This window comes from Apteryx rowi, unplaced genomic scaffold (assembly GCF_003343035.1).
Source record: "Apteryx rowi isolate R43461 unplaced genomic scaffold, aptRow1 scaffold_131, whole genome shotgun sequence".
NCBI classification, from domain to species: Eukaryota; Metazoa; Chordata; class Aves; order Apterygiformes; family Apterygidae; genus Apteryx; species Apteryx rowi.
Window position 1 is genome coordinate 706,999 of NW_020447542.1, and position 24,415 is coordinate 731,413.

General features: G+C 38.0%; 1 protein-coding gene across 5 annotated transcripts; it reads left to right on the forward strand.

Annotated features, from left to right (window-relative positions):
* The first annotated feature begins 79 nt into the window (after positions 1 to 79).
* On the forward strand, positions 80 to 24,072 carry TRIM23 (tripartite motif containing 23). 5 transcript variants are annotated; one of them, XM_026056402.1, is made up of 12 exons: positions 80 to 260; positions 1,066 to 1,228; positions 10,311 to 10,432; positions 11,380 to 11,658; positions 12,242 to 12,424; positions 13,166 to 13,381; positions 14,421 to 14,555; positions 18,707 to 18,836; positions 18,953 to 19,063; positions 20,539 to 20,663; positions 21,012 to 21,214; positions 22,269 to 24,072. In XM_026056402.1, exons 1-11 carry the CDS (start codon positions 159 to 161, stop codon positions 21,189 to 21,191), a joined length of 1,746 nt encoding a protein of 581 aa, XP_025912187.1. In that variant the 5' UTR covers positions 80 to 158; the 3' UTR covers positions 21,192 to 21,214; positions 22,269 to 24,072. The 5 variants fall into 5 exon arrangements, with proteins under 5 accessions (XP_025912187.1, XP_025912188.1, XP_025912186.1 ...); XM_026056403.1 differs by having other exon boundaries at positions 22,370 to 24,072; XM_026056401.1 differs by having other exon boundaries at positions 81 to 260; positions 21,012 to 24,072.
* Positions 24,073 to 24,415: the final 343 nt, after the last annotated feature.

The window sequence follows — 24,415 nt, forward strand, 5'->3', positions numbered from 1 at the left end:
GGAACGGTAGTTCTCTGATGCGAGGCCCCGGAGCCGGTCGCAGACCCGGAGGGGGGAGCGCATGCGCCCTGCCCACTGCCGGGGCGGTGCCTGAGGGGCGGTGCGGGTTCCCACCGCCCCCTTCCTGCCGGTGGCCGCGTGGCTCCGCCCTCCCCAAGATGGCGGCGCTGGGTGTAAACAAGGTCGGAGCCGGCGCTGGGCTGGACGGCGGCCGGGGGCCCGGCGGCTGCAGCCGAGGGCCGGTTGGCGCTGCCGTGAAGGTGAGGAGGGCCGCCTTCTCCGTCCCGTCCGCCGCTGCCGCCGTCGCCGCCGCCCCTGGCGAGAGAAGGGAGAGCGCAGGGGCTCCGGGGCCGCTGCCTGAGGCGGCGGGGCCCCGGGCAGGGCAGCGCCGCGCCCCCGCGGGCCTTGCGGCGGAGGGGGCGGCCGGACGGCCGCCTCGGAACGGGGAGCTTTGTAAGCGGGCGCGAGTAACGCCTGGCTTCCCCGGGGGCCCCGGGAGGGCTTTGGGGCGGCTCGCGGGTAGGGCTGCGCACGGGCACAGCTGTCCTGCGGGTGGTCGCTTTTGTAAGGGATGAGCGCTCTTACTTTTACATTAACGAGTTAAGATGTTCCTGCCACCTTCCTCCTGGGTTTGTAGCCTCATCAATGCTAATTTGATGTGACTGACCTTTTTATGTAGATCAGCTGTGAAAAGAAGTTTTCTCCACCAGCTGCCTGTCTACTTTGGAAGGGTCTTTTCCTCCATTTCCTTCTAGCAAACTTCTGCTTACTCATTTGTGCTGGGTGCCCAGTGAATTGTTCCTGTGGCTGTGCATTAGTTGAAGTGTGCAAAAACTAATGCTGATGAGGTGGCATTCCAAAGAGTTGAAATGTTCTGTTCTCTTCTATTTTGTTGTTGCTGTTGTTTAATGGATCAGTATTTGTGTAAACAAAAAACTGCACACCTGTGTGCTGTGGTTGCAGGAACTTTCATAAAATATGTTACATGGTGTTACATGGCTTCTTATGTGAAGTTTGGCTTTTTTGTCAACTTGGAAACAAATACAATCTCTTATTAAATTATAGGTTCTTGAGTGTGGAGTCTGTGAAGATGTATTTTCTTTGCAAGGTGACAAAGTTCCCCGGCTGCTTTTGTGTGGCCATACTGTCTGCCATGACTGTCTTACCCGGCTTCCCCTTCATGGTAGAGCAGTTCGTTGTCCTTTTGATCGACAAGTTACTGAACTAGGTAAGAGAATGTAATTCTAAAACTCAAAAAAAAAATAAATAAATAAATCAGCCAAGGATAGATAGAAGACTCTGAAGTTATAGGGAAAAAATGTGCAAAAGTTTATTCCTGTTTGTGGGCCAGCAGACTACATTGTATGCTATCAGAGCCTTTATAATTCGTACCTTTTGATTTTGTTCAAAATCCATGAAAAGGGGGGAAGTAGAGAAAAAGGGAAGTGAATGGTGGATGGTATAGGTGTATAGTGTGCAGGAACCAATGATATGGGTGTGCTAAATGGGTTGTTTTTGTGCAATAGTCCTTCTTAATGTTACATTTCACTAATAACTAATATTTCAAGTAATGAATGTGGAATGTTCATTTGATTCAGAGAAGCTCATAACACTGTTAAATGTTAGTAAAATAGATATGTTTAAAAAAAAGTCGTAAGTTTTTATTTCTTCCTGGAACCTGGGCCTGCAAGCTTTATACCTTAAAGTCTTGTAAACTTATATTTACAAAGTGACTAGTCTATTTTAAATTAGTGTTGGAGGGTTCCTGAATGGCTCTTGGATTCCTGTTGTCCTAAATGCTAAACAAACCATGCAATTAGTAGTTTCTTTATTGAAGTAGATTGGTCTGGATTAATGATGAATTGTTAGAAAGGGAGGGGCCAATGATAACAAATATGTTTTTAATTTGTAAAATAGCTCTATATATGAAATAACTGACTGATAGTGGCAAGCTATCAACAGGAATTTCATTACAGTCGAAGTGTCTCCAGAGAATATTTGAAAGAATAAGATGCAGCTTTTATCCGTGAGTGGGAGTTTGTTCTAGGCAACAGATGACACATACTTATAATTCCTTCAGAAAGGAAATTGCCTAGAAATTGCCAACATATGGTGACAGAGAAAACACTTATCAGAAGAATTTGTGCTAAGGAGAACTTGTTAACAGAATTGGTTGCACTAGCTTTGAATAGCACAGGAAAAAAATGTTGGAAGAGAGTTCTCAGAGAGGGAAATATCTTATGCAGTAAATCCATGAAAGAAATGTTCAAATACTAGATTAGCTTGAATAAGCATTTGCTTTGTGTAGAAAAGAGAATCTGTTAAAGTGTAGACCAAACTGAGAATAATATTAGGACAGTCACTGGCATGCTTTCATGGAAACTGAAGTCAGAAAAAGAAATATTGGTCTTGTATGAAAAGAGCATTTGCAGGGGGAAGGAGATAGTATGAATGTCAAATGAATGATTGCTGATCTAAAAATGTGGCCAGAACAGTAACAGTTGTTTTGCATTTTAGCTATGATTGTTCAGCTGCAAGAGATTTCTTGAAATGTGCTTTTAGAAGGGGCTCAATCCTGCTGCTGTTGTGCAACTCTTCTATGTAGGACCACTGCTTATACCTTATCAACTAAAAGCAGACATTTTTACTGTAGTAGGGAACTTGTCATTTCATTTTTTATTATGCATTCTTTTACACCAGCCATCTGAAAGTATACGATAGTCACTTTTTATGACTTACAGGTTTAACAAAATCAAAGCTTTATTGAAACTTGAAAAATTTCTTCATCTTATACTGAGGTGCTTCTGATGGAGAAGGAAGTGGAATGTTATTAAAGTAGGGTAAGGCCTGATAAGGAGTGGAGGAGAAAAGAAAAGCTTCAGATTTTGTCTCAGATTCTAGACCTACAGGCTAGTTCTAGAACTGGTTGCTCAAAACTGTTAAGTGGAAAACTAGCACAATAGCTTGAAGGTAAAAATRCTTCTGTGAATAAAAATGTTCTGCTTGGTCATTTGGGCCAAGAGGGGGTCATAGCCACTGCAAGTCTCACCAGGTCCATGTAAGAAGTGTCTTAAACAGTATTGTTTCCAGCATGTAAAAATGGGGTGTTCTGTGAGTATGTCTTGTTATGGCCCCTTGTTGTTTAAGTCTGTGTGTTTGTTATCTTTTTATCACCTAATAGTTGTTGTTGAAGTCTGCTGAGATTGCAGCTCTGTTTGGCTCAGGAATGGAGCTGGGCAGAAGGCCTGGCAGTTCTGGGGCATTTTACAAGGATTCTCCCTCACCCTGTTTGAATGTCAGCCTGTGAGGAAATGAGCTCCCTTTCCCCCATTCTTGCAATTGCTGTTCTGTCTTTTAGTGAGGTGGTCTCAGGCAGCTGCTTAATATCTAAATCTAGATTATAAGGTTACTGTCAAGAGAATATTCTGTTGAAAGAAAAGCTGTATAATTAGGACATAAAGCTACCTGGGTTGAACAAAATTTCTTAAGCAATAACAATAAATTCTTTTGTAGGCTGCTTCTAGTTGGTTACTTAATCTATACAACTTGGCAGGTAAACTTGCTTCTTTTCCTTTGCTCCTTCCATTAAATCACTTAATACTAGATGCGTCCAGCTTTTCAGAAGGAATCTTGGGAACTTTCCAAAAGGTATACTCGGGGGGTCTATATGAAAACTGTCTCTTCTCCCTTCTAAAATGTGCACTTGCTTTACATTTGCTGGCCTGTCTCTTCTATACATGCATAACTGGGAAGGCAGGGCAAAGAAATACTTCATCAATCAGGACTTCTGGAAATATGGGACCTGCAAGTGAAAATTGACGATGCTTTGTTAACTAGTTTAGCAGAAAATTCTAATAGCTCAAAATCTTGCTTTGAGAGAAAATGTTTCCTAAGGGATAGGCAGGACTAAAGCCTAAGTCCAAGCAATTTTACTTTGCAGAGTAGACTAAACGTAAATTTTGGAGAGTTCTTTACTGAAGTTGCTTGTGACTAATCTTCTGATGGAAAACTTTAAATGGATGTGTACATGTTGAAGGTATGTGAGTTATCTAATGGTTATCTTTAACTAGATTAATATTCTTTAGTAAAAAAGATGTAATGGGAAAGCTTTTTTGAATTGGGAATTTTCAAACTTTTGAAGCCATAAATTCTGTACGATGTTGTCTTAGTATATTTAGGGAATTTCTGTGAAATGGTCTCTTCAGAAGGAGAGATTCCTCTTGTAAATCTCTTTCCTTGAAGTATTCTGATTTGGGAGAAGAGAATGAATCATCTCTTGTTACCAGGTTTCCCTTCTCCCCTTCCTGCAGGGGGTTAGTTTCTTTCAAAATACATAGACCAGGGAGCACATAGAGAAGGATATGCTACATGTAGCAGCTTTGGAAACTCGGGCTTTTCGCTTCAGCAGAGCAGCTCTTCTAAGGCAGCCTTAAACAGTGGTTCCCCTCCCCGCCAGCATCACATTATAAAGCTGAAACTACTCTCTACCTGGTTATTATCATTAGAACTTGTTCAATTGGCATCTGCAAGTTTTGGCATCCTTCATGGAACGCATCTCATTGATATTGTTTATTTTATGTGTTCTTTTGATAGTGCTAAGATAAAATTTCAAAACATTGTGCAAGAAGATGTGGCTATAACTTTGTTATCTCTGCTTTGTTCAGTTGTTTAGACACAAGTTGTGCTTTTATTCCTTAGGTTATGTTATTTGTAATCTTTTCCCAGACAAGCTTCATGCTTTTGAAAATGACATATTGCTGGATGCAGCTGATCTTAATAACTTCACACAGCTCTGTCACTGTCTCATTCCTGGCTGACATACTTCCTGCTATTTGTGTCTTAATCTTCTTTTGAGAAGAGACAGTCAGATTGTGTAGTGGTTTTGTACTGGGGACAAACATTCCCTTTGGGCACAAGGGTGAGATCACTAGGCTCTTTTATATTTAAGACCTAAGCAGAATTTGAACTTAAGTCTACAGAGTTTAAACAAATCTATTTACACACCTTATCTTTCAATATTTTTTTAATATAAAATAGATACCTGGTCAGCTAGTTGAAAGTATGCATTTTGAGGATGCAATTTTATAATGCTTTCAGTGTGAAAAGAAGCAAAGTGGCTGTTTCTCAAATACATAAACTTTATGGTAGATACCAGTGAAATGAAATATGACTATATGACAATGCATGTATCGTAGGGTGCTTATTGATTAAAAATTATATTTTAGCAGATCAGTAAGTGAGAAGTATTCATGTAAGCTTTGCCTGTTTTTCCATCTGTGCCAAAGATTGACAGTGTGCAGATGATCTGTAATATGTATTAACACATCTCTGCATATATAATAAAAAGATAATGAAAGAATGTAAAACCAGTGTAACTGTTTTTCCTGACAGCTTTAAGTTAAGAACTGTAGAATAAACGTATCTTTCTGCTGGTTAAATTTCTGCAAATCAGTTTTGCTTTGACTTTTCTGGCTTGACTTTCTCTCTGTGCTAAGCATGGAACAGGAGAAGAATTAGCATGGTTCAAATTGGATATTATTATATAAACTGAGGGGAAGACTTCTTATTAAGGCTATTCTATTTTTTTCATAAATGTTAAAACCTTTGAAAGAAAATAATTCTGTAAGAAATTCTGTAATGACTGAACAGCTTCTTTCTCTTCATTTTATCTAGTGTTTGGTTAAAGACTAAGGGAGTTTGTTATAGATCTGTTTCACAAGGAAATTCATCATTTTGTCATATGTCAATATATATATACTGTTATTAACAGCTATCTGCATACCTATGAGGTCCAAGTAAGTAGTATCAGTAGGCATTATATTGGTGCATTGTTAATGTGCTTATATTGCATACTGTAGTACCTGAAGCTTGTGCATGGTCATTCTACTATGGGCTGGTGCTGTTCTGAATGCTGTAGAGGGGAGCTGTCTCGTCTATTTTCTGCACTTTGCTCCCTGGGAGTTAGTGTCACTCATCTAGATGCAGTGTTGGGAAATTCAAGTCCCATTTACAAACTGTTAAAACATCATTAAATTCCAAAAACGGATATTGTATCCTGTATTTATTCAACTTGCAATGAGAGGTGACTTCCTTCCTCTGTGACATAAGGAGTACTGATCCTGCTAGGAATGCTAGAGCTTTTAAAAAACAAACAAAAAAACCCCCACAAACACTACGCTCTGAAGTCAGAATATATACAGGCAGAAGACTGTGCAGCGCTAACTATGAAATTGTGAAAGACGAGAACATAATTTCTGGAAACTTCAAGATCTGTGTTAAAGGCATACTTGTTCATGGTGTGCACTGAGCCTGTATTGGGTGTCGGTAGTGCAATCTCTACCAGAGAAAGCTTCCACTGTAGAACTGAGAGCTGAAAAGAGCACAGCCGTGCCCTTGCTGTGAACCTAGCTTCAAAGTTACCAGCCAATACCTGGTAGGGCAATTTCCAGGGAGAGGTTTGCTAAAATGTCCTTTTGGTAAGCATTCCCCTCCTGCTCCTCCTCCTCCTCCTCCGTCCATTTTTTTTTCTCCTTTTAACATAGTGTTGCTGTATACAAATTGAGGGTGTTGGAGGGAAGAACAGTTAATCTATGCTACCATTTATAGCTGTAGGAAGAGAGTATCCATCTACTTTTCTATTCTCTGAACTCTGCCTCTTTCTTATGTAGGAGGCAAATAACTTCTCACTGACAAAATTCAAAGTAGAATAATGGAGGCAGTGGTTTGAACTATGAAAAATATCTCAAAGAAAATTGTCTATATGAAGACTGCAAACTACACAAAACAACATGGTACACAGTGTGAATCTGTTGATTCCAGTTTACATCTCTCTTCAGAAGTGCCATAGCACTGTTGCCCTCACGATGACCAGCTATGGTATGCATCTCATGGGACTACGTGTTCTTCTGCTTGTCAGCAAGACAACTGGCATTAGGGTGATCCATAGAGATCTTTCACGCAACTATACATAGCAATGTAGTGCAGCTTCACTCTTTGAAACAGTACAGCAAGAAAAATGTTGGCATGTAGTAAAAGCACTTGTGTATATTTCAAACTAGCTTTAAAGTCTTAAGATTGAAAGCCAGTCTCTCTCTCTTCTTGTTTCATAGCTCAGGAAATAAAAGAGAAAAATTCTTAACAGACTGAAGTTGAAGATAAGAAAACTTGTGGTTGCTGGCTTTTGTGAACCCTTCCTTGCAAACAATATTATATTTAACTCTCAAAAGCTTTGCCTTTTAAGTAGTGAATATATCTGAGGAGTATCTGTAATTATACAAAGACCCTTTTTTAGCAGGATACCTCTCTGTGTGCTGCAAATCCAGACTCCTGTGGGAGCTGAAGAGCCATTTCCTTAGAACCATGAAAATGCTGTATGTACCAAGCTGAGGACTGCCGAAACATAAATGTTTGGGGTGAAAAAGTGGATACTTCTGTTTTTCTGGTTCTCATAACGGCCTGCTACTCATAGTAAATGGTGCCTGGCTCTTCCTTTGGGACGGCACTTTCACTGTTACAATGTATCGAAATCTATGGTGTTTGACAAATCTTGGCACTGAAGAAAGACTTAAGATCTGTATGCGACTGGTGAGATGACATCTGAATTTCAGAATGATGCAGAGGACTTATGGCTATCAGGCCACTATTGGACCATATACTGCAGGAGATGTGAAACAACACTTGGGAGAACCAGCTGATTCAAGGGAGAATATATACTACAGCCTGATCTTTCTTTTGGGGAAAACATGTGGGATATAGTTTCTGTGAGTTCATGTCCGATTCTGATTCCTGTCAGACACCAGATCCGTGATCTAAAAATGTCAAGAGTTTTTAGAGATCCTTTGGAACCTACCTCTGGCTTCAGTTTTTGTTCTGCTAGTCTTTTCTGCCTGGAGTATGAGGGACAGCTCAACCTTTTTCTGTATCTGTCATTGTTTTCTAAAATTACGAGTTTTCCAGTTCATGCTTGAAGCAAAACATAAATTGAATAAAGCAGTTACTTGAGTTTAATAACACACTATTGTGGTGTGGGGGGTGTTTTGTTTTTTTTTTCCCTCCATTGGCTTTACTGAATAGCAGAAATGTATTAAAGGCTTGGCTCTTGTTCTTAGATTGGTATGTTCACATGAAGTATGAAACAAATATCTGAATCACAGAGGCAGTATGCATATGCAGTTTTATCCAGATAGTGTTGTACTAAACACTAACAGGTAACTGCAGCTCCCTTATCTTGTCTCATGAAGACAGGTCAAAAGTTCAATAGTAAAATATATTAATCATCAACTTCAGGTGATACAGATTCTATTTAAATGCAAAAAGATACTTTTGTGTAGCTTCTTAGCAAACTATGTACATAGGTCACTACCCCAGGCACTACTGGTAGTATTGTTAATGTCGGGCCTTCTGACATTCAACACCTTATTTCCCTTCCTGAAGTTCAGTGTAATGTACACTTTGGTTAGTATCTTACAAAGAGATGAATGAAATGCAAAACTGAGGTCCTTCATGTCTTGCCTTCCTCTTAGTGCACAAAAGAAATGCTTTATCCAAGCATTTAGATGAAGCTTGGAATAATAAATAATAAATTCCATTGGGATAAACTAGAATATACAAGTAATTTTGGATATAATTAGTTTCTTGAGCTTGTCTTCTCAGATGTGGTTTCAAGAGCCATGGAAAGTAACTTGTTACAAAAAATCATAGGCATTTATGGGTTAACTGTGATAACTGATAGAAAAACGATGCTTGGACATCTAGTGTGGATTGGTTTGTATATCCCTGTTCTATTAATTTTGGTGAACTGGTTGTAATAGAATCCCTATGGCAACAGCACAAAAAGTCTTTAGAGTTGATCATAGTGTTGAGGCTGGAGGAAGAGCATATGTGTTTTGTTCCATGTCCGTTGCAAATTAGGAGTCATTAACAAGTAATTATATCCTGTACCAGGATTGGCATGTGTTGATGCTGTATATGAATAGCCTTGCTGCTGTTAATTAGGACTTAAAGTGGCTCCAAAATATGCAGAGATAAGGGTATTATTTGGACAGTAAACAACTTCAAAAGTTGACCTGCCCCTGAGTTAAGTGACACTCATTCTGGAAACTCATGGTGAATTCAACACTAAGCTCCGTAAAAACACATCTTCCATATTCTGAGGTTGTTCAGCTATAATTTATCATTCTTTATTTCCAAAACTACTTATTTGTGATTTAGCAGTGGTAGTCAGCCTAACTCTCTAGATCTTTTAAATTCAGGAGAACATCAAATTCTGTATACTCCATCCTTGAAGATGGCAGACCTGCCCCATTTGAGGAATATCTGGTCAACATACTACATATACATATAGCCACTTTTCTTTATAAAACACGCACCCTGAGAGAGAGGTCCTAGATATTTTCTGTACAGATGCTAAGAGAATGATTAAAAACTAATGAGCCAATGCTCAAAGATAATTATTTTTGAGGCACCTTTACCCTGCAACAGAGAAAATGTCTTTAAATTTATGGTAATGATGTTGAAAAAAATCAAGGGATGATATCTTCTTGGAAAAGCAGTCATTAGGGTTCTTGTACGTATACTAAACAACCTATGTCCATAGCATTTAGCAGCAATCATTGATATGTAATTCCATTTTTTTTGCTTCTCATCGTGTTGCTTCATGTGCCTGGAAGTTAACCTCTACAAAACGAGGATGATGCAGGAATAGACATGGACTACTGCTTTCCTCTAAGGAGTATGAGATTTCTTTTTTGCTATATGTAGTAGTATTGTATGTGGGTCCCCCTTTCTGAATGTTATTTTTATTCAGGTTTTTACTAGGCTGGGATCTGCAACAGGTGTTGCATCTTGTGTTTAAGGGAATGCAAGTTTGCCAGTGCGTTCTTCGCAGCTTCTGTTGGCGCGGTAGAAATGTTCACTGTATGTAGGTTTGCAAAATATATTAAAGATTGACATACATATTTTGCACATTCCTTGTAGTCTCTAGTAGGATGTTGTTAGTTATTGCAGATTATTCTACAAGTGGCTTTGCTTTTTTTTGGGGTGGGGGGTAAACTTGTGAATAATCATGATAGCTCTTTAGTAGGGGAAACCTGTGTAAATATTAAATAGTTCCATGGTGGAAATAAGGAAGAGGATGGAAAAGTAGTGTGAACTTCTAAGAGAGAATGGTAATTATATCTTGCTCCAGTTTTCTCTCATTAGGTATTAGATTGTCAGAATCTTACCTGTGGTTTGTGGAGCTTCTTGTGACAGTATTTGCTTGGGATTTTTATCTTCTTCTCCCCCTTAATCTAATTCTTCCTTAAAAATAGGAGATTCTGGTGTCTGGGGCTTGAAAAAGAACTTTGCTTTGCTGGAGCTGTTGGAACGACTGCAGAATGGACCTGCTGGGCAGTGTGGGACAGCAGAAGAAGCTATTGGCCTATCTGGAGAGGTACTAATTAAAACAAAAAGTTGATTACTTTGCTTAAAATGTATATTTAGATGGGAAGATTCTGTTTTAGCTTAACAAAAATGAAAGCCAGTTCCATATCAAATATAAAGTTATCTTATTAATGAAGATGTTTTATTTTCAGTCTCAAGTGTTTAACATTTTAATTACTTGCTTCATTATTGAATTCTATTAAATTCTAATCCGCTGTGACTAAAACAGAGTAGAAAAAATCATTTCCCAGAATGTATACTTTTTCCCCTTTTTTAGGCTTTTAAACTTTTCCAGAAGGTGTTACTCATTTGAATATTTTAGCCGTAGTAATTTTAGAGTTTCTAAAGCTTTTTAGAAGTTCTTTGTAAACATTTGAAAGTAACTCTTTTTCCCAAGTGTTGCTTTTCTGTAGTCATTTGATATGACTATATCGTGTGATAGGAAGTACTTCATTATTAATGCTAGCTGCTTTAATCATTTCAGTACTGACAAGTACTATGCAAAAAGTATTGTGATTGCCATTCTAGGAGTAGATGGTTGTCTTAAGGGCATATTTGTCTATGGATGTTTTGCCTGTCTGTAGTTTTGCAATTATTTTTTTTCTATAATACATATATTAGAGGTAGTGTCTGGAGCCTGAATTATTCTAGCTTTCAAACCTTTCAAACCTTTAAAAAAAAAAAACTTAAAAAAACAAAATTTGGATTTGTGGAATCTCTGGACACCTCTGGAACAATCCACTGAAGTTTACCGTAAAGCAAACAAATTTTTATTTTTTTAGGAATTTGATGAAAATTTAAAAGCAAGCTTTGGAAGCATTATAAATGTTTATTAGCATGTAACTTTTAAGAAAAGACTACTTTTTAGGTTTATATTGGTGATAACTTTTCTGACTCTTTCCCAGTTACTGGAATTGGATAATCACTCCAGTTTCGTCCCTTTTTTGTTGTTGTTAGTGTATCATCCGTTGTGATGAAGACGAAGCCCACGTTGCATCTGTTTATTGCACTGTCTGTGCCACTCACCTGTGTGCAGACTGTTCCCAGCTTACTCACTCTACCAAGACGCTAGCGAAACACAGGCGCGTGCCCCTTGCTGACAAGCCTCACGAGAAGACCATGTGCTCCCAGCACCAAGTGCATGCTATTGAGTTTGTCTGTTTAGAAGAGGGCTGTCAGGCCAGTCCCCTTATGTGTTGCGTCTGCAAAGAATATGGGAAGCATCAAGGTCATAAGGTACTGCTAAGGATCTGTTTATTGTTGTGCCATGGGGTAGCTTACATAAATGATATTTATCCAATTTAAGTGCAGAAGATTGTTGTGAAAGGGGGTAGATGTTTGATACATCTTTATGGAAGTATCTTCATACTGTTCATTCCTTTTTCCTTCATTTCAGATAACTGCTATGGTAAAAATACAGGGGGAAAAAAAAATCTTTCTAAGACCACAGAATGGTTATTTATACATGAAGATGGAAAGACCCTTTATCTGATGCAGTTCTGAACTTCACTGTGCTGTGTCACCAGTTCTGATAATTTTTATTCATCAGGCAAATATTAAATTTGCCCAACCTAGTACAGTCCAACCACCTCTTTGTTTTTTAGATCTGATTATGGAAAATAGGCAAATTTGCATGTTTACTTGTGTAATTGCTAGATTGCTATCTTAATCTCAACATAATCTAATTCTTGCATTTTAATTTTCAAATTGTTTTTAAATTCTTACTTGCCTTTCCCTCCCCTTAAATATATGTAGTAAGATGGGATGATTAAGGAAGATGTTTTTGCTTGAGCTTTGATATGTTACTTTCAATTAATAGCATTCTGTTTTGGAACCAGAAGCGAACCAGATTCGTGCATCCATTTTAGACATGGCCCACTGTATAAGAACTTTCACAGAAGAAATCTCAGATTATTCCAGAAAATTAGTTGGAATTGTTCAGCAAATAGAAGGAGGAGAACAAATAGTTGAAGATGGAGTTGGAATGGCCCATACAGAACATGTATGCTTTTTTTTCTTTCCTGCAACATTGTATATTTGTTTTTGTAGCTTGTTTTGTTTTAAGTTTGTTACAAACCACAGAGTAGTATTGGCCAAACAGGAAATTACAAGACTACTAGAGACATTACAAAAACTGCTTTCCAGAGCAGTAAATTATAACATATATGACTACAATGTGTGTCATTTTAAGGAAGTTCTTTGAGAATTATATATATATTTTGTAAGACAAACCTTAAGTTATCTTTACAAAGTCAATGGGATGTGAACATACTTGACACTTCTCAATATTGAGGCTTAAGACAGCAGATAGAAGGGGAACTTGTAGTCCCCCACAGTGTTTTTTGTCTGTGTGAAAACAGAGATGCAATAGAGAGTTATATAACTGCAAATATAATAATGAAGTACCGTGACAGATTGTCCATCTGTCCTCAGGTACTGAGTTATGATACTACTGAGGTTTTTTTTGTCTTGGTCAGTAGTGATTTTCTTGTCAAGTGTGTGTGTRTGTGTACACTCACTCATATATATGACTAAACTACTTGTTTATCGGAGTAACTTCTTGGAGGATCTTGGTCTTGGGACTGATAAGACACCCTGTGTGACTGAAACCTGAAATGTGAACTAGCCAGCCAGATGTGAATATAAGTTAGAAGTTGGAATAAAATGCAAAATATTGCACTTCTGGGATCAGCTCTCGTCCTTAATCAGATTTCCTCTTGATCTCATGGCTGTAATGCTGTAGGTACCAGGGACTGCCGAGAATGCTCGCTCCTGTGTCCGAGCCTATTTTTCTGATCTTCATGAAACCCTTTGTCGTCAGGAGGAAATGGCTCTAAGTGTTGTTGACGCTCATGTAAGAGAGAAGTTGATTTGGCTGAGACAACAGCAAGAAGACATGACCATCCTGTTGTCACAGGTTTCAACAGCTTGCCTTCACTGTGAAAAGACTTTACAGCAGGTAGGCTGGCAAGCTGTAACATGGGGCAGGAGATGGGGGACTGTAAGTTTAGGCTATAAACTAAAAAAATGGATGGTGCTCTGCATTCTTGTTTCCTTCATAATGTTAAAACAATAATGATACAACATGAAGTATTTGTTATAAATGAATGACATAACCAGAACAACAGCACCAAGTCCTCCCATTCCTGGAAATGCTGTGGCTGCAGCATGGTTGTATACCCTGGAATAATGGCTGGTTATTCATGGGGTGGGTGGGAAGAAAGAGAGATGAAACTGAAGCAAAAAAACTACAGTATTTATGGGAGGGATTTTACAGTTGCTATTACCAGTATGAGGGTTTGAAGATAGTTGTTATGTGAAACTGATCAAGAAGAATGTGTTCAGGCTAAATAACTTTCTGGAGGCCTTGCAGTCTGGATAGTTTAATATTTTATTAAACATGTGAAGAAAGTGGCTATTTGATAGTACCAGGCTGATCAGTTATTCACTTAGCTTGATGACAGCAAAAAGTAAATGGCATATGCAGCAAACAGTAAATTGAATATGACAAATTATTACTGTATTAAAGTTTTTCAAATTTATTTAGTGCTAGTGTCTGGTTATAGTCAAATGTATGTTTAACCGGCACTATTTGACATTGCCATCATTAGTGCTGGATGTTAATCTTCCTTTTGTGTTAAGTATGTTGCTGTATGCTGCAAAGTGCTGTTGTATTCTAGCTGCTGGGATGATGTATGAATGTTATGAACGATATAAATATTACTTATGTACTTCATTACTCTGTAGTATAATTTATATTCTTATTTCTAGAGGACTAAGAGAGGTCAAAGAATAACTTTTTAAAAATGGCAGAACTTTTTAGTATTTGCTAGTATTAAGGAAGAATCACATTTATGATTTAAATAGCATTTTTTGTAAATTTTAATTTTCTTTAACCAGAATATTTAAAATGCTTTATTTCCAGCCATCATATTTGTTTTGGTTGTATTAAGTAAGTTACTGATGGGAGGGGATACTTCTGTTTTTTGTCTGTTTAGGATGACTGCAGAGTAGTGTTGGCCAAACAGGAAATTACAAGACTACTAGAGACATTACAAAAACAGCAGCAGCAATTTACAGAGCTTGCAGATCACATACAGCTGGATGCTAGTATACCTGTCACTTTTACAAAGGTATTCTTAATCTTGTGAAAACATACCTATCATTTTATAAAGTTCCAAATGTAATTTAAAAGAAAGCAAGAATAATATATCTCTTTTATGATACCATATTTGTTGCAGCAAACATATAGAGTTCGGCATCAGTGACAGCCAGTGTCTTACCATATGAGTGCCATCTGGCATTTGAGCAGCAAAATAACTCTGCTGGAGTCAGTGTGAGAAATCAGCATTCATTTAATGTTAGCTACATCGGTAGCTTTGGAGCATAGCTACTTTATTTTAAATATTCAACACAGTCATTGTGAATTTTAAAAACACTTTTTTTTTCTTTGGAAACATCCCTCCTTTGCTGTGCATTCAACTCCGATCAGGAACCTCCCACTTACAAAAAAGACAAGAATGTGTGGAAAATAAGGACAGCATTGCTTCTGCTGAATGCATATTATTTCTTGAATATTGCACACCTATTTTTAAAACAAAAACTCCAGTGTGTGTTCCAGTTCATAACAATCAAGATGTATTTCTTTGAATTTATCAAATAGTGATTTATATTATTGTAGTAGGTTAATAGTCATTGATAGTTTGGACAGCATTCATCTAAGTAGGTTTTACTTTATTGCTTCAATATCATTTCAATACCACATATGCCTTAAAAGGGACAAAATTATTTGGATTTCAGTAATGGTGATTTTCTACCTAACAGAGTACATAAATTCAAGAATCTGAAGAACAAAAAATACTTTGTATATTCATTTGCATTGTTTCCTTCTGAATGAGGGAAGGAAGGATAGGTTTTATTGTTACTGTGGTGAAACTGAGGATTTAACTATTGCTGTTGAAGCTTTTCATATAGGAAATGGATGCTTTCGTGTGGATTCTGTTCCAGTATTAATTATTAGCATTGCTATCAACATCTGTATGGCTTTCTGTTAAGAGATTCCACGCTATGTCCTTCTGGCAAAAAATCATTTTAATTTTTTTGTTTCTGTTGCTTCTGCAGAAAAGTAGGTAATTCAGAATTGGTGCATATGTTTTCCATTGTGCAACTGTTCTCCAGATTTATCATTAATTGCTGTTCTCAGAGTAATTAGTGTTCTTAGAAGTGCCTGCATCTTGTCTTTCAGCATGCAGTTTACTTTAGCAATGCACGTGTTTCAGCAGCGTGGTATCAGAAATTCAATTTCTACCAAATACTTTATTTTGTAACTTCATTATGTTTCAATTTCCATGTAATAATTGCTTTATCTGCCTCAGGAAGGAAGATGAAGCTTTCAGTCAACAGATCTGTAAATGCAACGCTTTGACCTCTGCCCCTCCTTCCCCCATTTGGCAGAGGCAAGAGATAATTGGGTGGAGAAGACCTCTCTCTGCAAACGCTTGATTAAATCTAAGTGATGTTGCATATGTGAAGCAGCATGTACAGCTTTTGCAGAAGACGAATTACATTCTGCATATTCAAGGAGTTGACTGGTGCTATCTCACAGGACTGAGACTAGCATGTTGGAGTGCCCTCCCTCTGTGTCGGGCGCTGGCTGTGTCTGTGTCGGGCGCGCTCTCTCTCGCGCGCGCGTGGTGTCGCGCTCTCTCTCTGGCTGGCTGGCTGGCTGCTGTTAATCTGACTCAGAAAACCTTGATCAGGAATTTCTGAGCGTTTGGAAAGAGAATGATTGCAGCCAGCTTGGCTACAGTAGGAGATCTGAAATAGGTCCTGGCTCGGGGAACTCAGTCTTCAAATGTCTTTCCACATTTCAGCATTCTTGGGAAAGAAATGGGGCATCTCTTGTTCTCTCCTGTCTCTCTGGGATGACTGGGATTCTCACCAAGTCATGTGAAGCCCAGATTTGAAGTTTCAAAGGTGCAAAAGCAAATGTCACTTTTCACAAAAATAGCAGTAGTCATGAAAAAGTAGGCTGAAAAGGCTTCAGTCCCTTTTTTTTTACTTTTTGTGTTCCCTTACTTTTGATATGAAACTTAAAGCTTTCTTCTACACAATGGTCTTTCAGGTCGCTGTCATGCTGATGCCTGCTGTTCAGGTTATGCGGTGAGGCTTGTCGTACCTGAAGGGTCTGCTTCTGGCAACAAGATCAGATTTCAGGCAGCAGTAAAAAGGGATTTATCTTCAGATCAAAAACTAAACTCTTGCTCTGTTGTTGAAAGGTCTTTCTCAGGATCTCTAATGTGCTAAAGGCTGCATCCATCATAAAAAAGGAAAAGCATTTCAAACAGTACCAGATCAGAGGAAGATGAGAAATCTATATCCAGTGAAGGTTGTGGAGTTACAGATTTAAGGCTGGGAAAGAAAAGTCCTGTCTGCTGTTCAAAGTGAACAGGTTTTAGCCACACKGTTTGACTACTGGCCTGAAAAACATAAATAGTGCTGTTTCCCTCTTCTAAACAACCAAGGGAAATGCCATGCATAAAGCACTGAAAAGAATAAAAAATTATTTGGAGGCATCTCCAGGAAAATATGCTAAAGGCTTTCAAGAAATACATTAGTATAAAATAGTCTTTCTTTTTCAAATGTTAGGATATTGTTTCCCACAGATGCTTCTTTATATATGTGTCTATGAGAACTTCAACCAAATAAGGTTGAGATTTCTTTATATACTTAGCTTGTTGGCAAAGAAATAGCTCCTCAGCTAGGAATGTGATCTTTGTTTGAAGAGAGACATTGCTGTTGTGTCCTGGTCAAATTCTTGATATAGTTTGTAATGAGACTAGTGGCTACAGGATGTTGTATCTATGATTAACAATTTTTCATCCTAAACAGTTGTCTGTGCATACTGGGGAGGGGGTTAATGATGAGAAAGCTATACCTGAGACAGAAAAGAGGACTGATCCCTCACTGTTAAAGCTAGTATTTTGGACACTGCTAACCCTTACCAACACCAATCTTATTCCAATCTTGATGTTATTTGCTTTTGCATTGTTATATTTGCATCTTTTTTTCCTTTTCAATTTTCCCCCATTTCTTATCATTTCTCAAGGTCTTTTTACAAGGAATGTCTTTGGATATTGCAATAGCGTAAGGACACTGAGTTAAGCTGTATTGATTATTCTAGCAGCTTACTACTTGGTCTATGACAGAGGGGAGAATGGAGTTGAGTCAGATCATGATGGCATACATCTGGCTGTATAAATGGATCCTGTACATATGTCTCAGGTCACATGATGTAGATGTTTAGATGTACAGTCACACTGGTGCTGCACGTTCATCTTGGACCAGGAGAGGTTGTAGTGTTCTGCACTCAAGAAATAGTATTTCTAGCACAAGAAGAAATAAAAAGCTGTATGGTGTAAACACAGAGTTTTTATGTGTTGCCCAGCACAATGGTACCCAGAACCTCTGGATCTTGCAAGAAAACAAATGTAATGCTGCAGGGTTCTGATTTCAACCCTATTTCATCATGAAAACATTTCTAAGTACTTGAAAGATATGTTTCTGGGACACACATATGCTTATGCTATTTGTTTTATGGTTTATTCTTTGCTGCTATACATTAGTAATGCCACTTGATCGTTTTGGCCTCAGCGCATTCAGTACTCCTGGTAGCTTGATAAATTAGTAGACTACAAATACAAAGCTGATTCTCTCTCCTTGCCACCAAGTGACACGTAAACATATTATTGTTTTTTCAACACTATTTCAAGTTACTGCTTGGTGCTGATAATGTTTCTGTAATGTGCTAAAGGATTGGAAGTAGCTTGAGGTGAAGCGGCATAGCTATGGAGCTTCCTGCTAAAAATAATTCTGTGGGTGTGGGCATTAATAGTGCAACAAAACTTGGTGGAAAAGCACCAAAACCAGCAGGGAATCCTCCGGTCAGAGTCCTCACTAATTGCTGTGAACAGCTTGTCATGGGATTTGGGCCAAGAATGATACAAGAATCTGAAATTATGTTAAGTGCAGACATACTGGCATGAGAGTGGATGTTTTTGTAAAAGATATGTAATAACTCGGGCAGAAGTTACAGATTCACTACAGAAATTATTGGATATTGTGGCTTATGTTATTGCTGGTGATGATGGGCAGGTGATGGTGCCTTTGACCTTTGGAATCYGTACAATTAATCACTTTACAAATAGTGATGAGGTGTTGAGCATCTTAACAGGTGTTGAATTTCTTAAACTTGCTCTCATCTTGTGTATCCTGTTTCTTCCAGGACAACAGGGTCCATATTGGACCAAAAATGGAGATTCGGGTTGTCACTTTAGGATTGGATGGAGCTGGCAAGACAACTATTTTGTTCAAGTTAAAGCAAGATGAATTCATGCAGCCAATTCCAACAATAGGTTAGCAGCAACGACTTAAATGTAATGATTTTCCGAGCATTTGATTTATCTGTAGAATTTGATTATTTCATGTTCATAGAGAATAAGACTATAAAACTTGAATATTTTTATCTTAGGTTTTAATGTTGAAACAGTAGAATATAAGAATCTGAAGTTTACTATTTGGGATGTAGGAGGAAAGCACAAATTGAGGCCCTTGTGGAAGCATTATTACCTCAATACACAAGGTAAGACTAATATAACTTTAAATCTTTTTGGCTCATCTTAAAATACAAGCTTAAAAACAAAATATGGTTTATTGCTAATTTATCTAAACCCGTTATTATTAGAAATCATTTATAACTGTAGAAAGTCATTGCTGTAAAGCAGCATACAGCTGCTAGATTCGTGGCCTGAGATATTTTAAGCCAGTTGGTTGTAGTGTCTGCTGAATAAATGTGCATTCTTTATAAATCCATCAGACAGTTCATGGAGCCAAATAAAATCAGAATCTGTTAAATTGGTTTTAGCTGACAACAGACAAGGTGCAGTGTTCCAGAAGTTCCTGTAGTGATAAGTAATACTTGCCAGGTATAAACTTTAAATAGCACTTGAAATGAAAATAATCAGCCTTTAGGAGTCGCTAGTTGGCAACTTAAAACTTCTACAAACTTCTGAGTTGGTATTGTGGTGTAATATCTAGTCATAGACTAGTTTACTAGTAAAATTACTTTATTATGAAAACATAGTTCTGAATGATGCTGACTTGGAAATTTGTGCTGGGCTCCTGTAAATGCTCCATGGTTGTTTTCCAGTTTAGAAAGGGGTTCTTCATGGATTCATTGAGAATTACCTAGAATACTTCAGAATGGCAAACATTAGTTGAAGTATTCCATTTTTTTTGTTATTTCAGCCTTTGCTGCACTTTAACATTTTATATTTTCCTATCTTTTTATATTTTTAAAAAATTGCATTTGGGATTTCTGTCCTCTTAAAACTTCCCTATAAACATCAGCAACATTGAATCATGCCTGCTTTGAGAAGAATTGTAAGCCTGAGGCAAAGTCTAATCAGCTGGTTTGGTAGATCCCTGTAGTAAGGTTCCCCACCCTGCACACACACATTGTAAAAGTTGATGAGTTTAAATTCTGTCCTCTAGTTCTGCCTCCCTAACTCTGCAGTCTCTCGGGCATCTCGGTTACCTGCTATAATGGATAGTAAAATCTACTGCTGCTATGCCAAGCACTTCATTAATAGGAGTCCCCAGTCTTCCCTGGCTTGTGTAGTCCTCCCCTAAGTATGTATGAGCACAGCCAGGGAACTGTGCTGATCGGGCTGAAGCTGTAGGTTTTACAGCCAGTTCAGTGAAATTGGAATAGAGTCGTGTGGGAGTCTGAGCATAAATGGATCAGGAAATGGTTTAAACTGAGGTATTTAACTTGCATCTAAAAACAGATTCACCTTGTGTAAGTAGTTAAAGTATCATAGCCTTTATGTTAGATGAAGCCAAAAACTTAAGAGTTTTTTCCTTTTTAGGGTGAAGTCTAGGTTTTTTTGAAAATGATAGGTACATAAGGCATTTCTCTTACTCCTGAAGTAGAAACTGTGCACTGCTGAAACACTTCATTTAGAAGACTATGTTAGAAAAAAAGAAATTTTAGTTGAAAGCTAACACAATCCAGTGTTTATATTTGAGTGTCTAAAACTTCTTTTTCTTTCGTAGCGGTGGTGTTTGTTGTTGATAGCAGTCATAGAGATAGGGTCAGCGAAGCACACAGCGAACTTGCAAAATTGTTAATAGAGAAGGAATTGCGGGATGCCTTGCTGTTGATCTTTGCCAATAAGCAGGTACTTGTGGCTTTTTTTTTCCTCTCCCAGTTACTTTTTTGTCTTTAGTTTGTGCAACAAATTCAAATTTTCTGAATCCTCTGTCACAGGTAAGATACAGGAATGTGGAAAGGATATAATGTAGATATTTTTCCTTATGTTTACAGCTGGTAAAATAAAGATTCAACAACCAATTTCTGTTTTATGATTAAAAAATAGTGGATTCTTAACTGTTTGATTTGGCTTTCCTGTTTGAAAAGTGTGTATATGACTTGCAGCCATTCTCAATCTGAGCTATTAATTAAAAATAAAATGTCTCAAACATACTAGAGAAGAATAACTGAGTTTGTGTTTCTGGTTCTGCTGCAGGATGTAGCAGGTGCGCTTTCAGTGGAAGAAATTACAGAACTGCTGAGTCTGCACAAACTCTGCTGTGGCCGGAGTTGGTATATTCAGGGTTGTGATGCCAGAAGCGGTACAGGACTTTATGAAGGATTGGACTGGCTTTCAAGGCAACTTGTGGCTGCTGGTGTCCTGGATGTGGCTTAGTTTCACAGCAGCTGCAATTTAAGGTTGTAGTTAATTTTTTTACTTTGTTTTGTTTGCACGATTTAGGATGTTATAGATGGGTCTGCTGTCTGAAGAGGGGACTCTGTTTCACTTGGTGGTTACAGAAAAATATAAGCCTTTCATCCTAGATTTGATAATTGGTTTAGTACATCTGTGCAATTGTTACAGTGTTTTTGAAATTTGATATGTTTAAAAGTAATGCGATGGTCTAGTTACAAGGGTGCCTTGAAATTTTTTGGTGAAATTAGGTTGCTGCAATTCTTCCCTGATAAATATGTGCATTGGAATTAATCTGATAATCATGACATGGTTACAGTAGCTAATTGATATCAGAAAATTTGAGTGATTTAGAAATACTTCCCCAAGAAACCATTCTAAAAATTCATCTCAAGCTATTTAGAATAGTCAACTCTGGCTGTTGGTCAGAAACAAATGGTGCTACTCTTAGTATCTTAAAAATATATTCACCTGAAGCTGGCATTGAAAATTACATGTGAATATGCTGCAAGAGAAGAATACCATTTCCTTCTGCCCCTTGTTTATTAGCTTCCCGGTTTGTTACCAGAAGGAAAGGGAGCAAAATTTATTGAGGAGGAATTGATAATGGGGAACAGTGTTGCAGTGCTAGTGGGCTGTGACATTGGCTAGTGTGTGTTTGGTGTGGTGGGGGAAGAGTTGTTAAAGTGTGTACATGCTAAATTATTTATGGACAGAATATACTGATATTGAGGTGTTTTGTGTATGCTTAAGGACATAATCTGTCTTCAGAGATTAAATTAGAGATATAAGTTTTGACTCAGGAAGTCAAATGAAGCTTAAAAAAAATTCCTAAAGAAGCAGTGTGRTGTAACATCAGTCCAGCTTTGTAGAGGTCATGCTTCCAGAATAAGGTAGTAGCCTTAAAATATTAAATAACCTGTTGTAAAAGCAGTGTACAACTAATTATAACTCAGAACGGCAAATGGTAAAATGTGATGTAAACTTTCTGTATTTAGATTCTGTTCATTCTTACTGTATCTTCTAGATGAACTGTAACCAGTGCCTCTATTTTTAAAGGTAATTCATTCACAAACCCATGAAATATGGAGGTAGCACTGTTTAAACTTAGAGAAGGTTGGAGTGACTTACTGATGTCCCCTTTTCTGCTGTGCACACAGTTCAGATAACTTATCTGTCTGGTACGCACACCTAGCAGAGAATCGTCTGGCCCTTCTTCAGCTGCACAGCCACTGCCAATTGAAGAACCTATGCCCTGCACATCAGGAGAGGAGTTACGAACAGCATAGCCAATAGATCAAAATTGCACATCATCATTTTTCTTTCTGGGGTAGAGATGAATAGGGAGAATCAGCAGAAGTGAGCAGTGGTGTTTGGAGTTTTTTGCCACGCTGAAAAGACTGTTTATCTGGCGAGGGCTCTGAACCTCATCTGGAGAAGAAAATGTATCCCATCATCTGTGGCTATGACTTTTATTGTACTAGTATCGATTTTCTGATGTTTTCCCACTACATACTTTAGGTAAAGCTAAGAATGTACGATAGTTTAGTACATTTGCACTTTTCTTCAAGAGGAAGCAGTTGTGATAACTACTCCCTCCTAATGACAGTTGCTTATAGCTTTCTCTTGTTACTAAAATTTCACAAAAATGGTGTTAAATGCAGCTTCAGATTTAGCAAGTCTAATGACTTGAAGAGCAGCTGAAAAAAACACTAAGCTTTACAGTAGGTGTTTGTAAAATAGGCTTACATGCCTACAGACATGTACAGATACTGAGAAGGGGTAGTTACTCTTTCTTTGGAAAACACCTGATAACTTTTGTACATAGTTTACAATGGCTGAAGGGTGTCTTGTTGCACCATGCCAACTAAAAGTTGTTCATCCTTCCCAGCCTGCAACTTCTTGCACAGTAGACAGTTGGCTGCTCTGACTTGAGTATTTGCTTGGCCTGTACAGCAGAGCTGTTCCAGATCTAGTTAGTGCTGACTGTCCTTTTATAGCTCTATTTTTAAAATAAGAACAAGTTCTGCTAAGTGGGGTAGATACTTTTCTGGAATATTTTTAACAGAGAAGACATGCATTCTTTAGAAAATCCTGAATCTGAAATTTTGTTTTAGTTGGCTCAAGCTTGGGTTGCACAAGCCCCTCAAACTCTTAGCTGTAGTTCTAATTAGAACTCTAAAATGTTCAAGGTGACCAGTTTGCTTTTTTTGTAACAGTACATTTGGGGGCAGAGAAAGATACTCACTCAGTCATGCATATTTTTGAGTACAAAAGGATTGCTTGTGACACGTGTGGAATGCTACCATTAAAGTGTTTTTAAGTGGAATTTATTTAAGATGACTTCAAGTAACTGTGAAAGTAAGTGTTGCGTTTGTCTGTGAACTCTTATGTGTTAACAGGTACACTAAGAGGTTTATTTGTATTATAAGTTAATACTATATATAAACTGCTTCAGTTGTAAATTTAAGCTTGTTTCACCATTTTTACTGAACTTCTAGTTTTTAGTGTACTGACTTATGCAATGTGTAACTGGAATATTTCCTCAGCTAGAACTTACTCAAACATTACTAACTACATGGATTATTTGAAAGACTGAACAACTTTTCATAAGATTTTGACTTAAATATGAACCCAAGTAAATACAGCATTCAGCCGTGGTGTTGTGGCTTTCTTTAATGAATCTTGGTGCAAAAATGGTAAGTCCAACCTAACTGAAAAATAATGCTTTATCACTTGATATGGCATTACTGTATGTTACCTTCAAATTTATTGTGGACGGAGTGGTACTTGAGGGTTTTCTTCTGAGATGGTTATTGTTCTGATCAGTTGGAATAGGTGTGGATGTTATGCAGTGATTTTTGGAAAGAAATGGCTCTTTCAGTGGAAGCAGTGGAGCTGCTGCAGTTTAGTTGCCCAGAAAAATTAATATCTTCCATTAAAATCTAAAATTTTTAAAGGACTAACTTTACTAAATCACAGAATCACAGAATCGCTGAGGTTGGAAGGGACCTCTGGAGATCATCTAGTCCAACCCCCCTGCTCAAGCAGGGTCACCTACAGCACATTGCACAGGATTGCGTCCAGGCGGGTTTTGAATATCTCCAGAGAAGGAGACTCCACAGCCTCTCGGGGCAACCTGTTCCAGTGCTCTGTCACCCTCACAGTGAAAAAGTTTTTCCTCATGTTCAGATGGAATTGTCTGT

Coding starts and splice junctions, on each gene's coding strand:
- TRIM23 (XM_026056402.1), top strand. CDS start 159: ATGGCGGCGCTGGGTGTAAACAAGGTCGGAGCCGGCGCTGGGCTGGAC. Junction 12,425..13,165: donor GAATGGCCCATACAGAACAT/GTATGCTTTTTT, acceptor GTAATGCTGTAG/GTACCAGGGACTGCCGAGAA. Junction 13,382..14,420: donor GTGAAAAGACTTTACAGCAG/GTAGGCTGGCAA, acceptor TTGTCTGTTTAG/GATGACTGCAGAGTAGTGTT.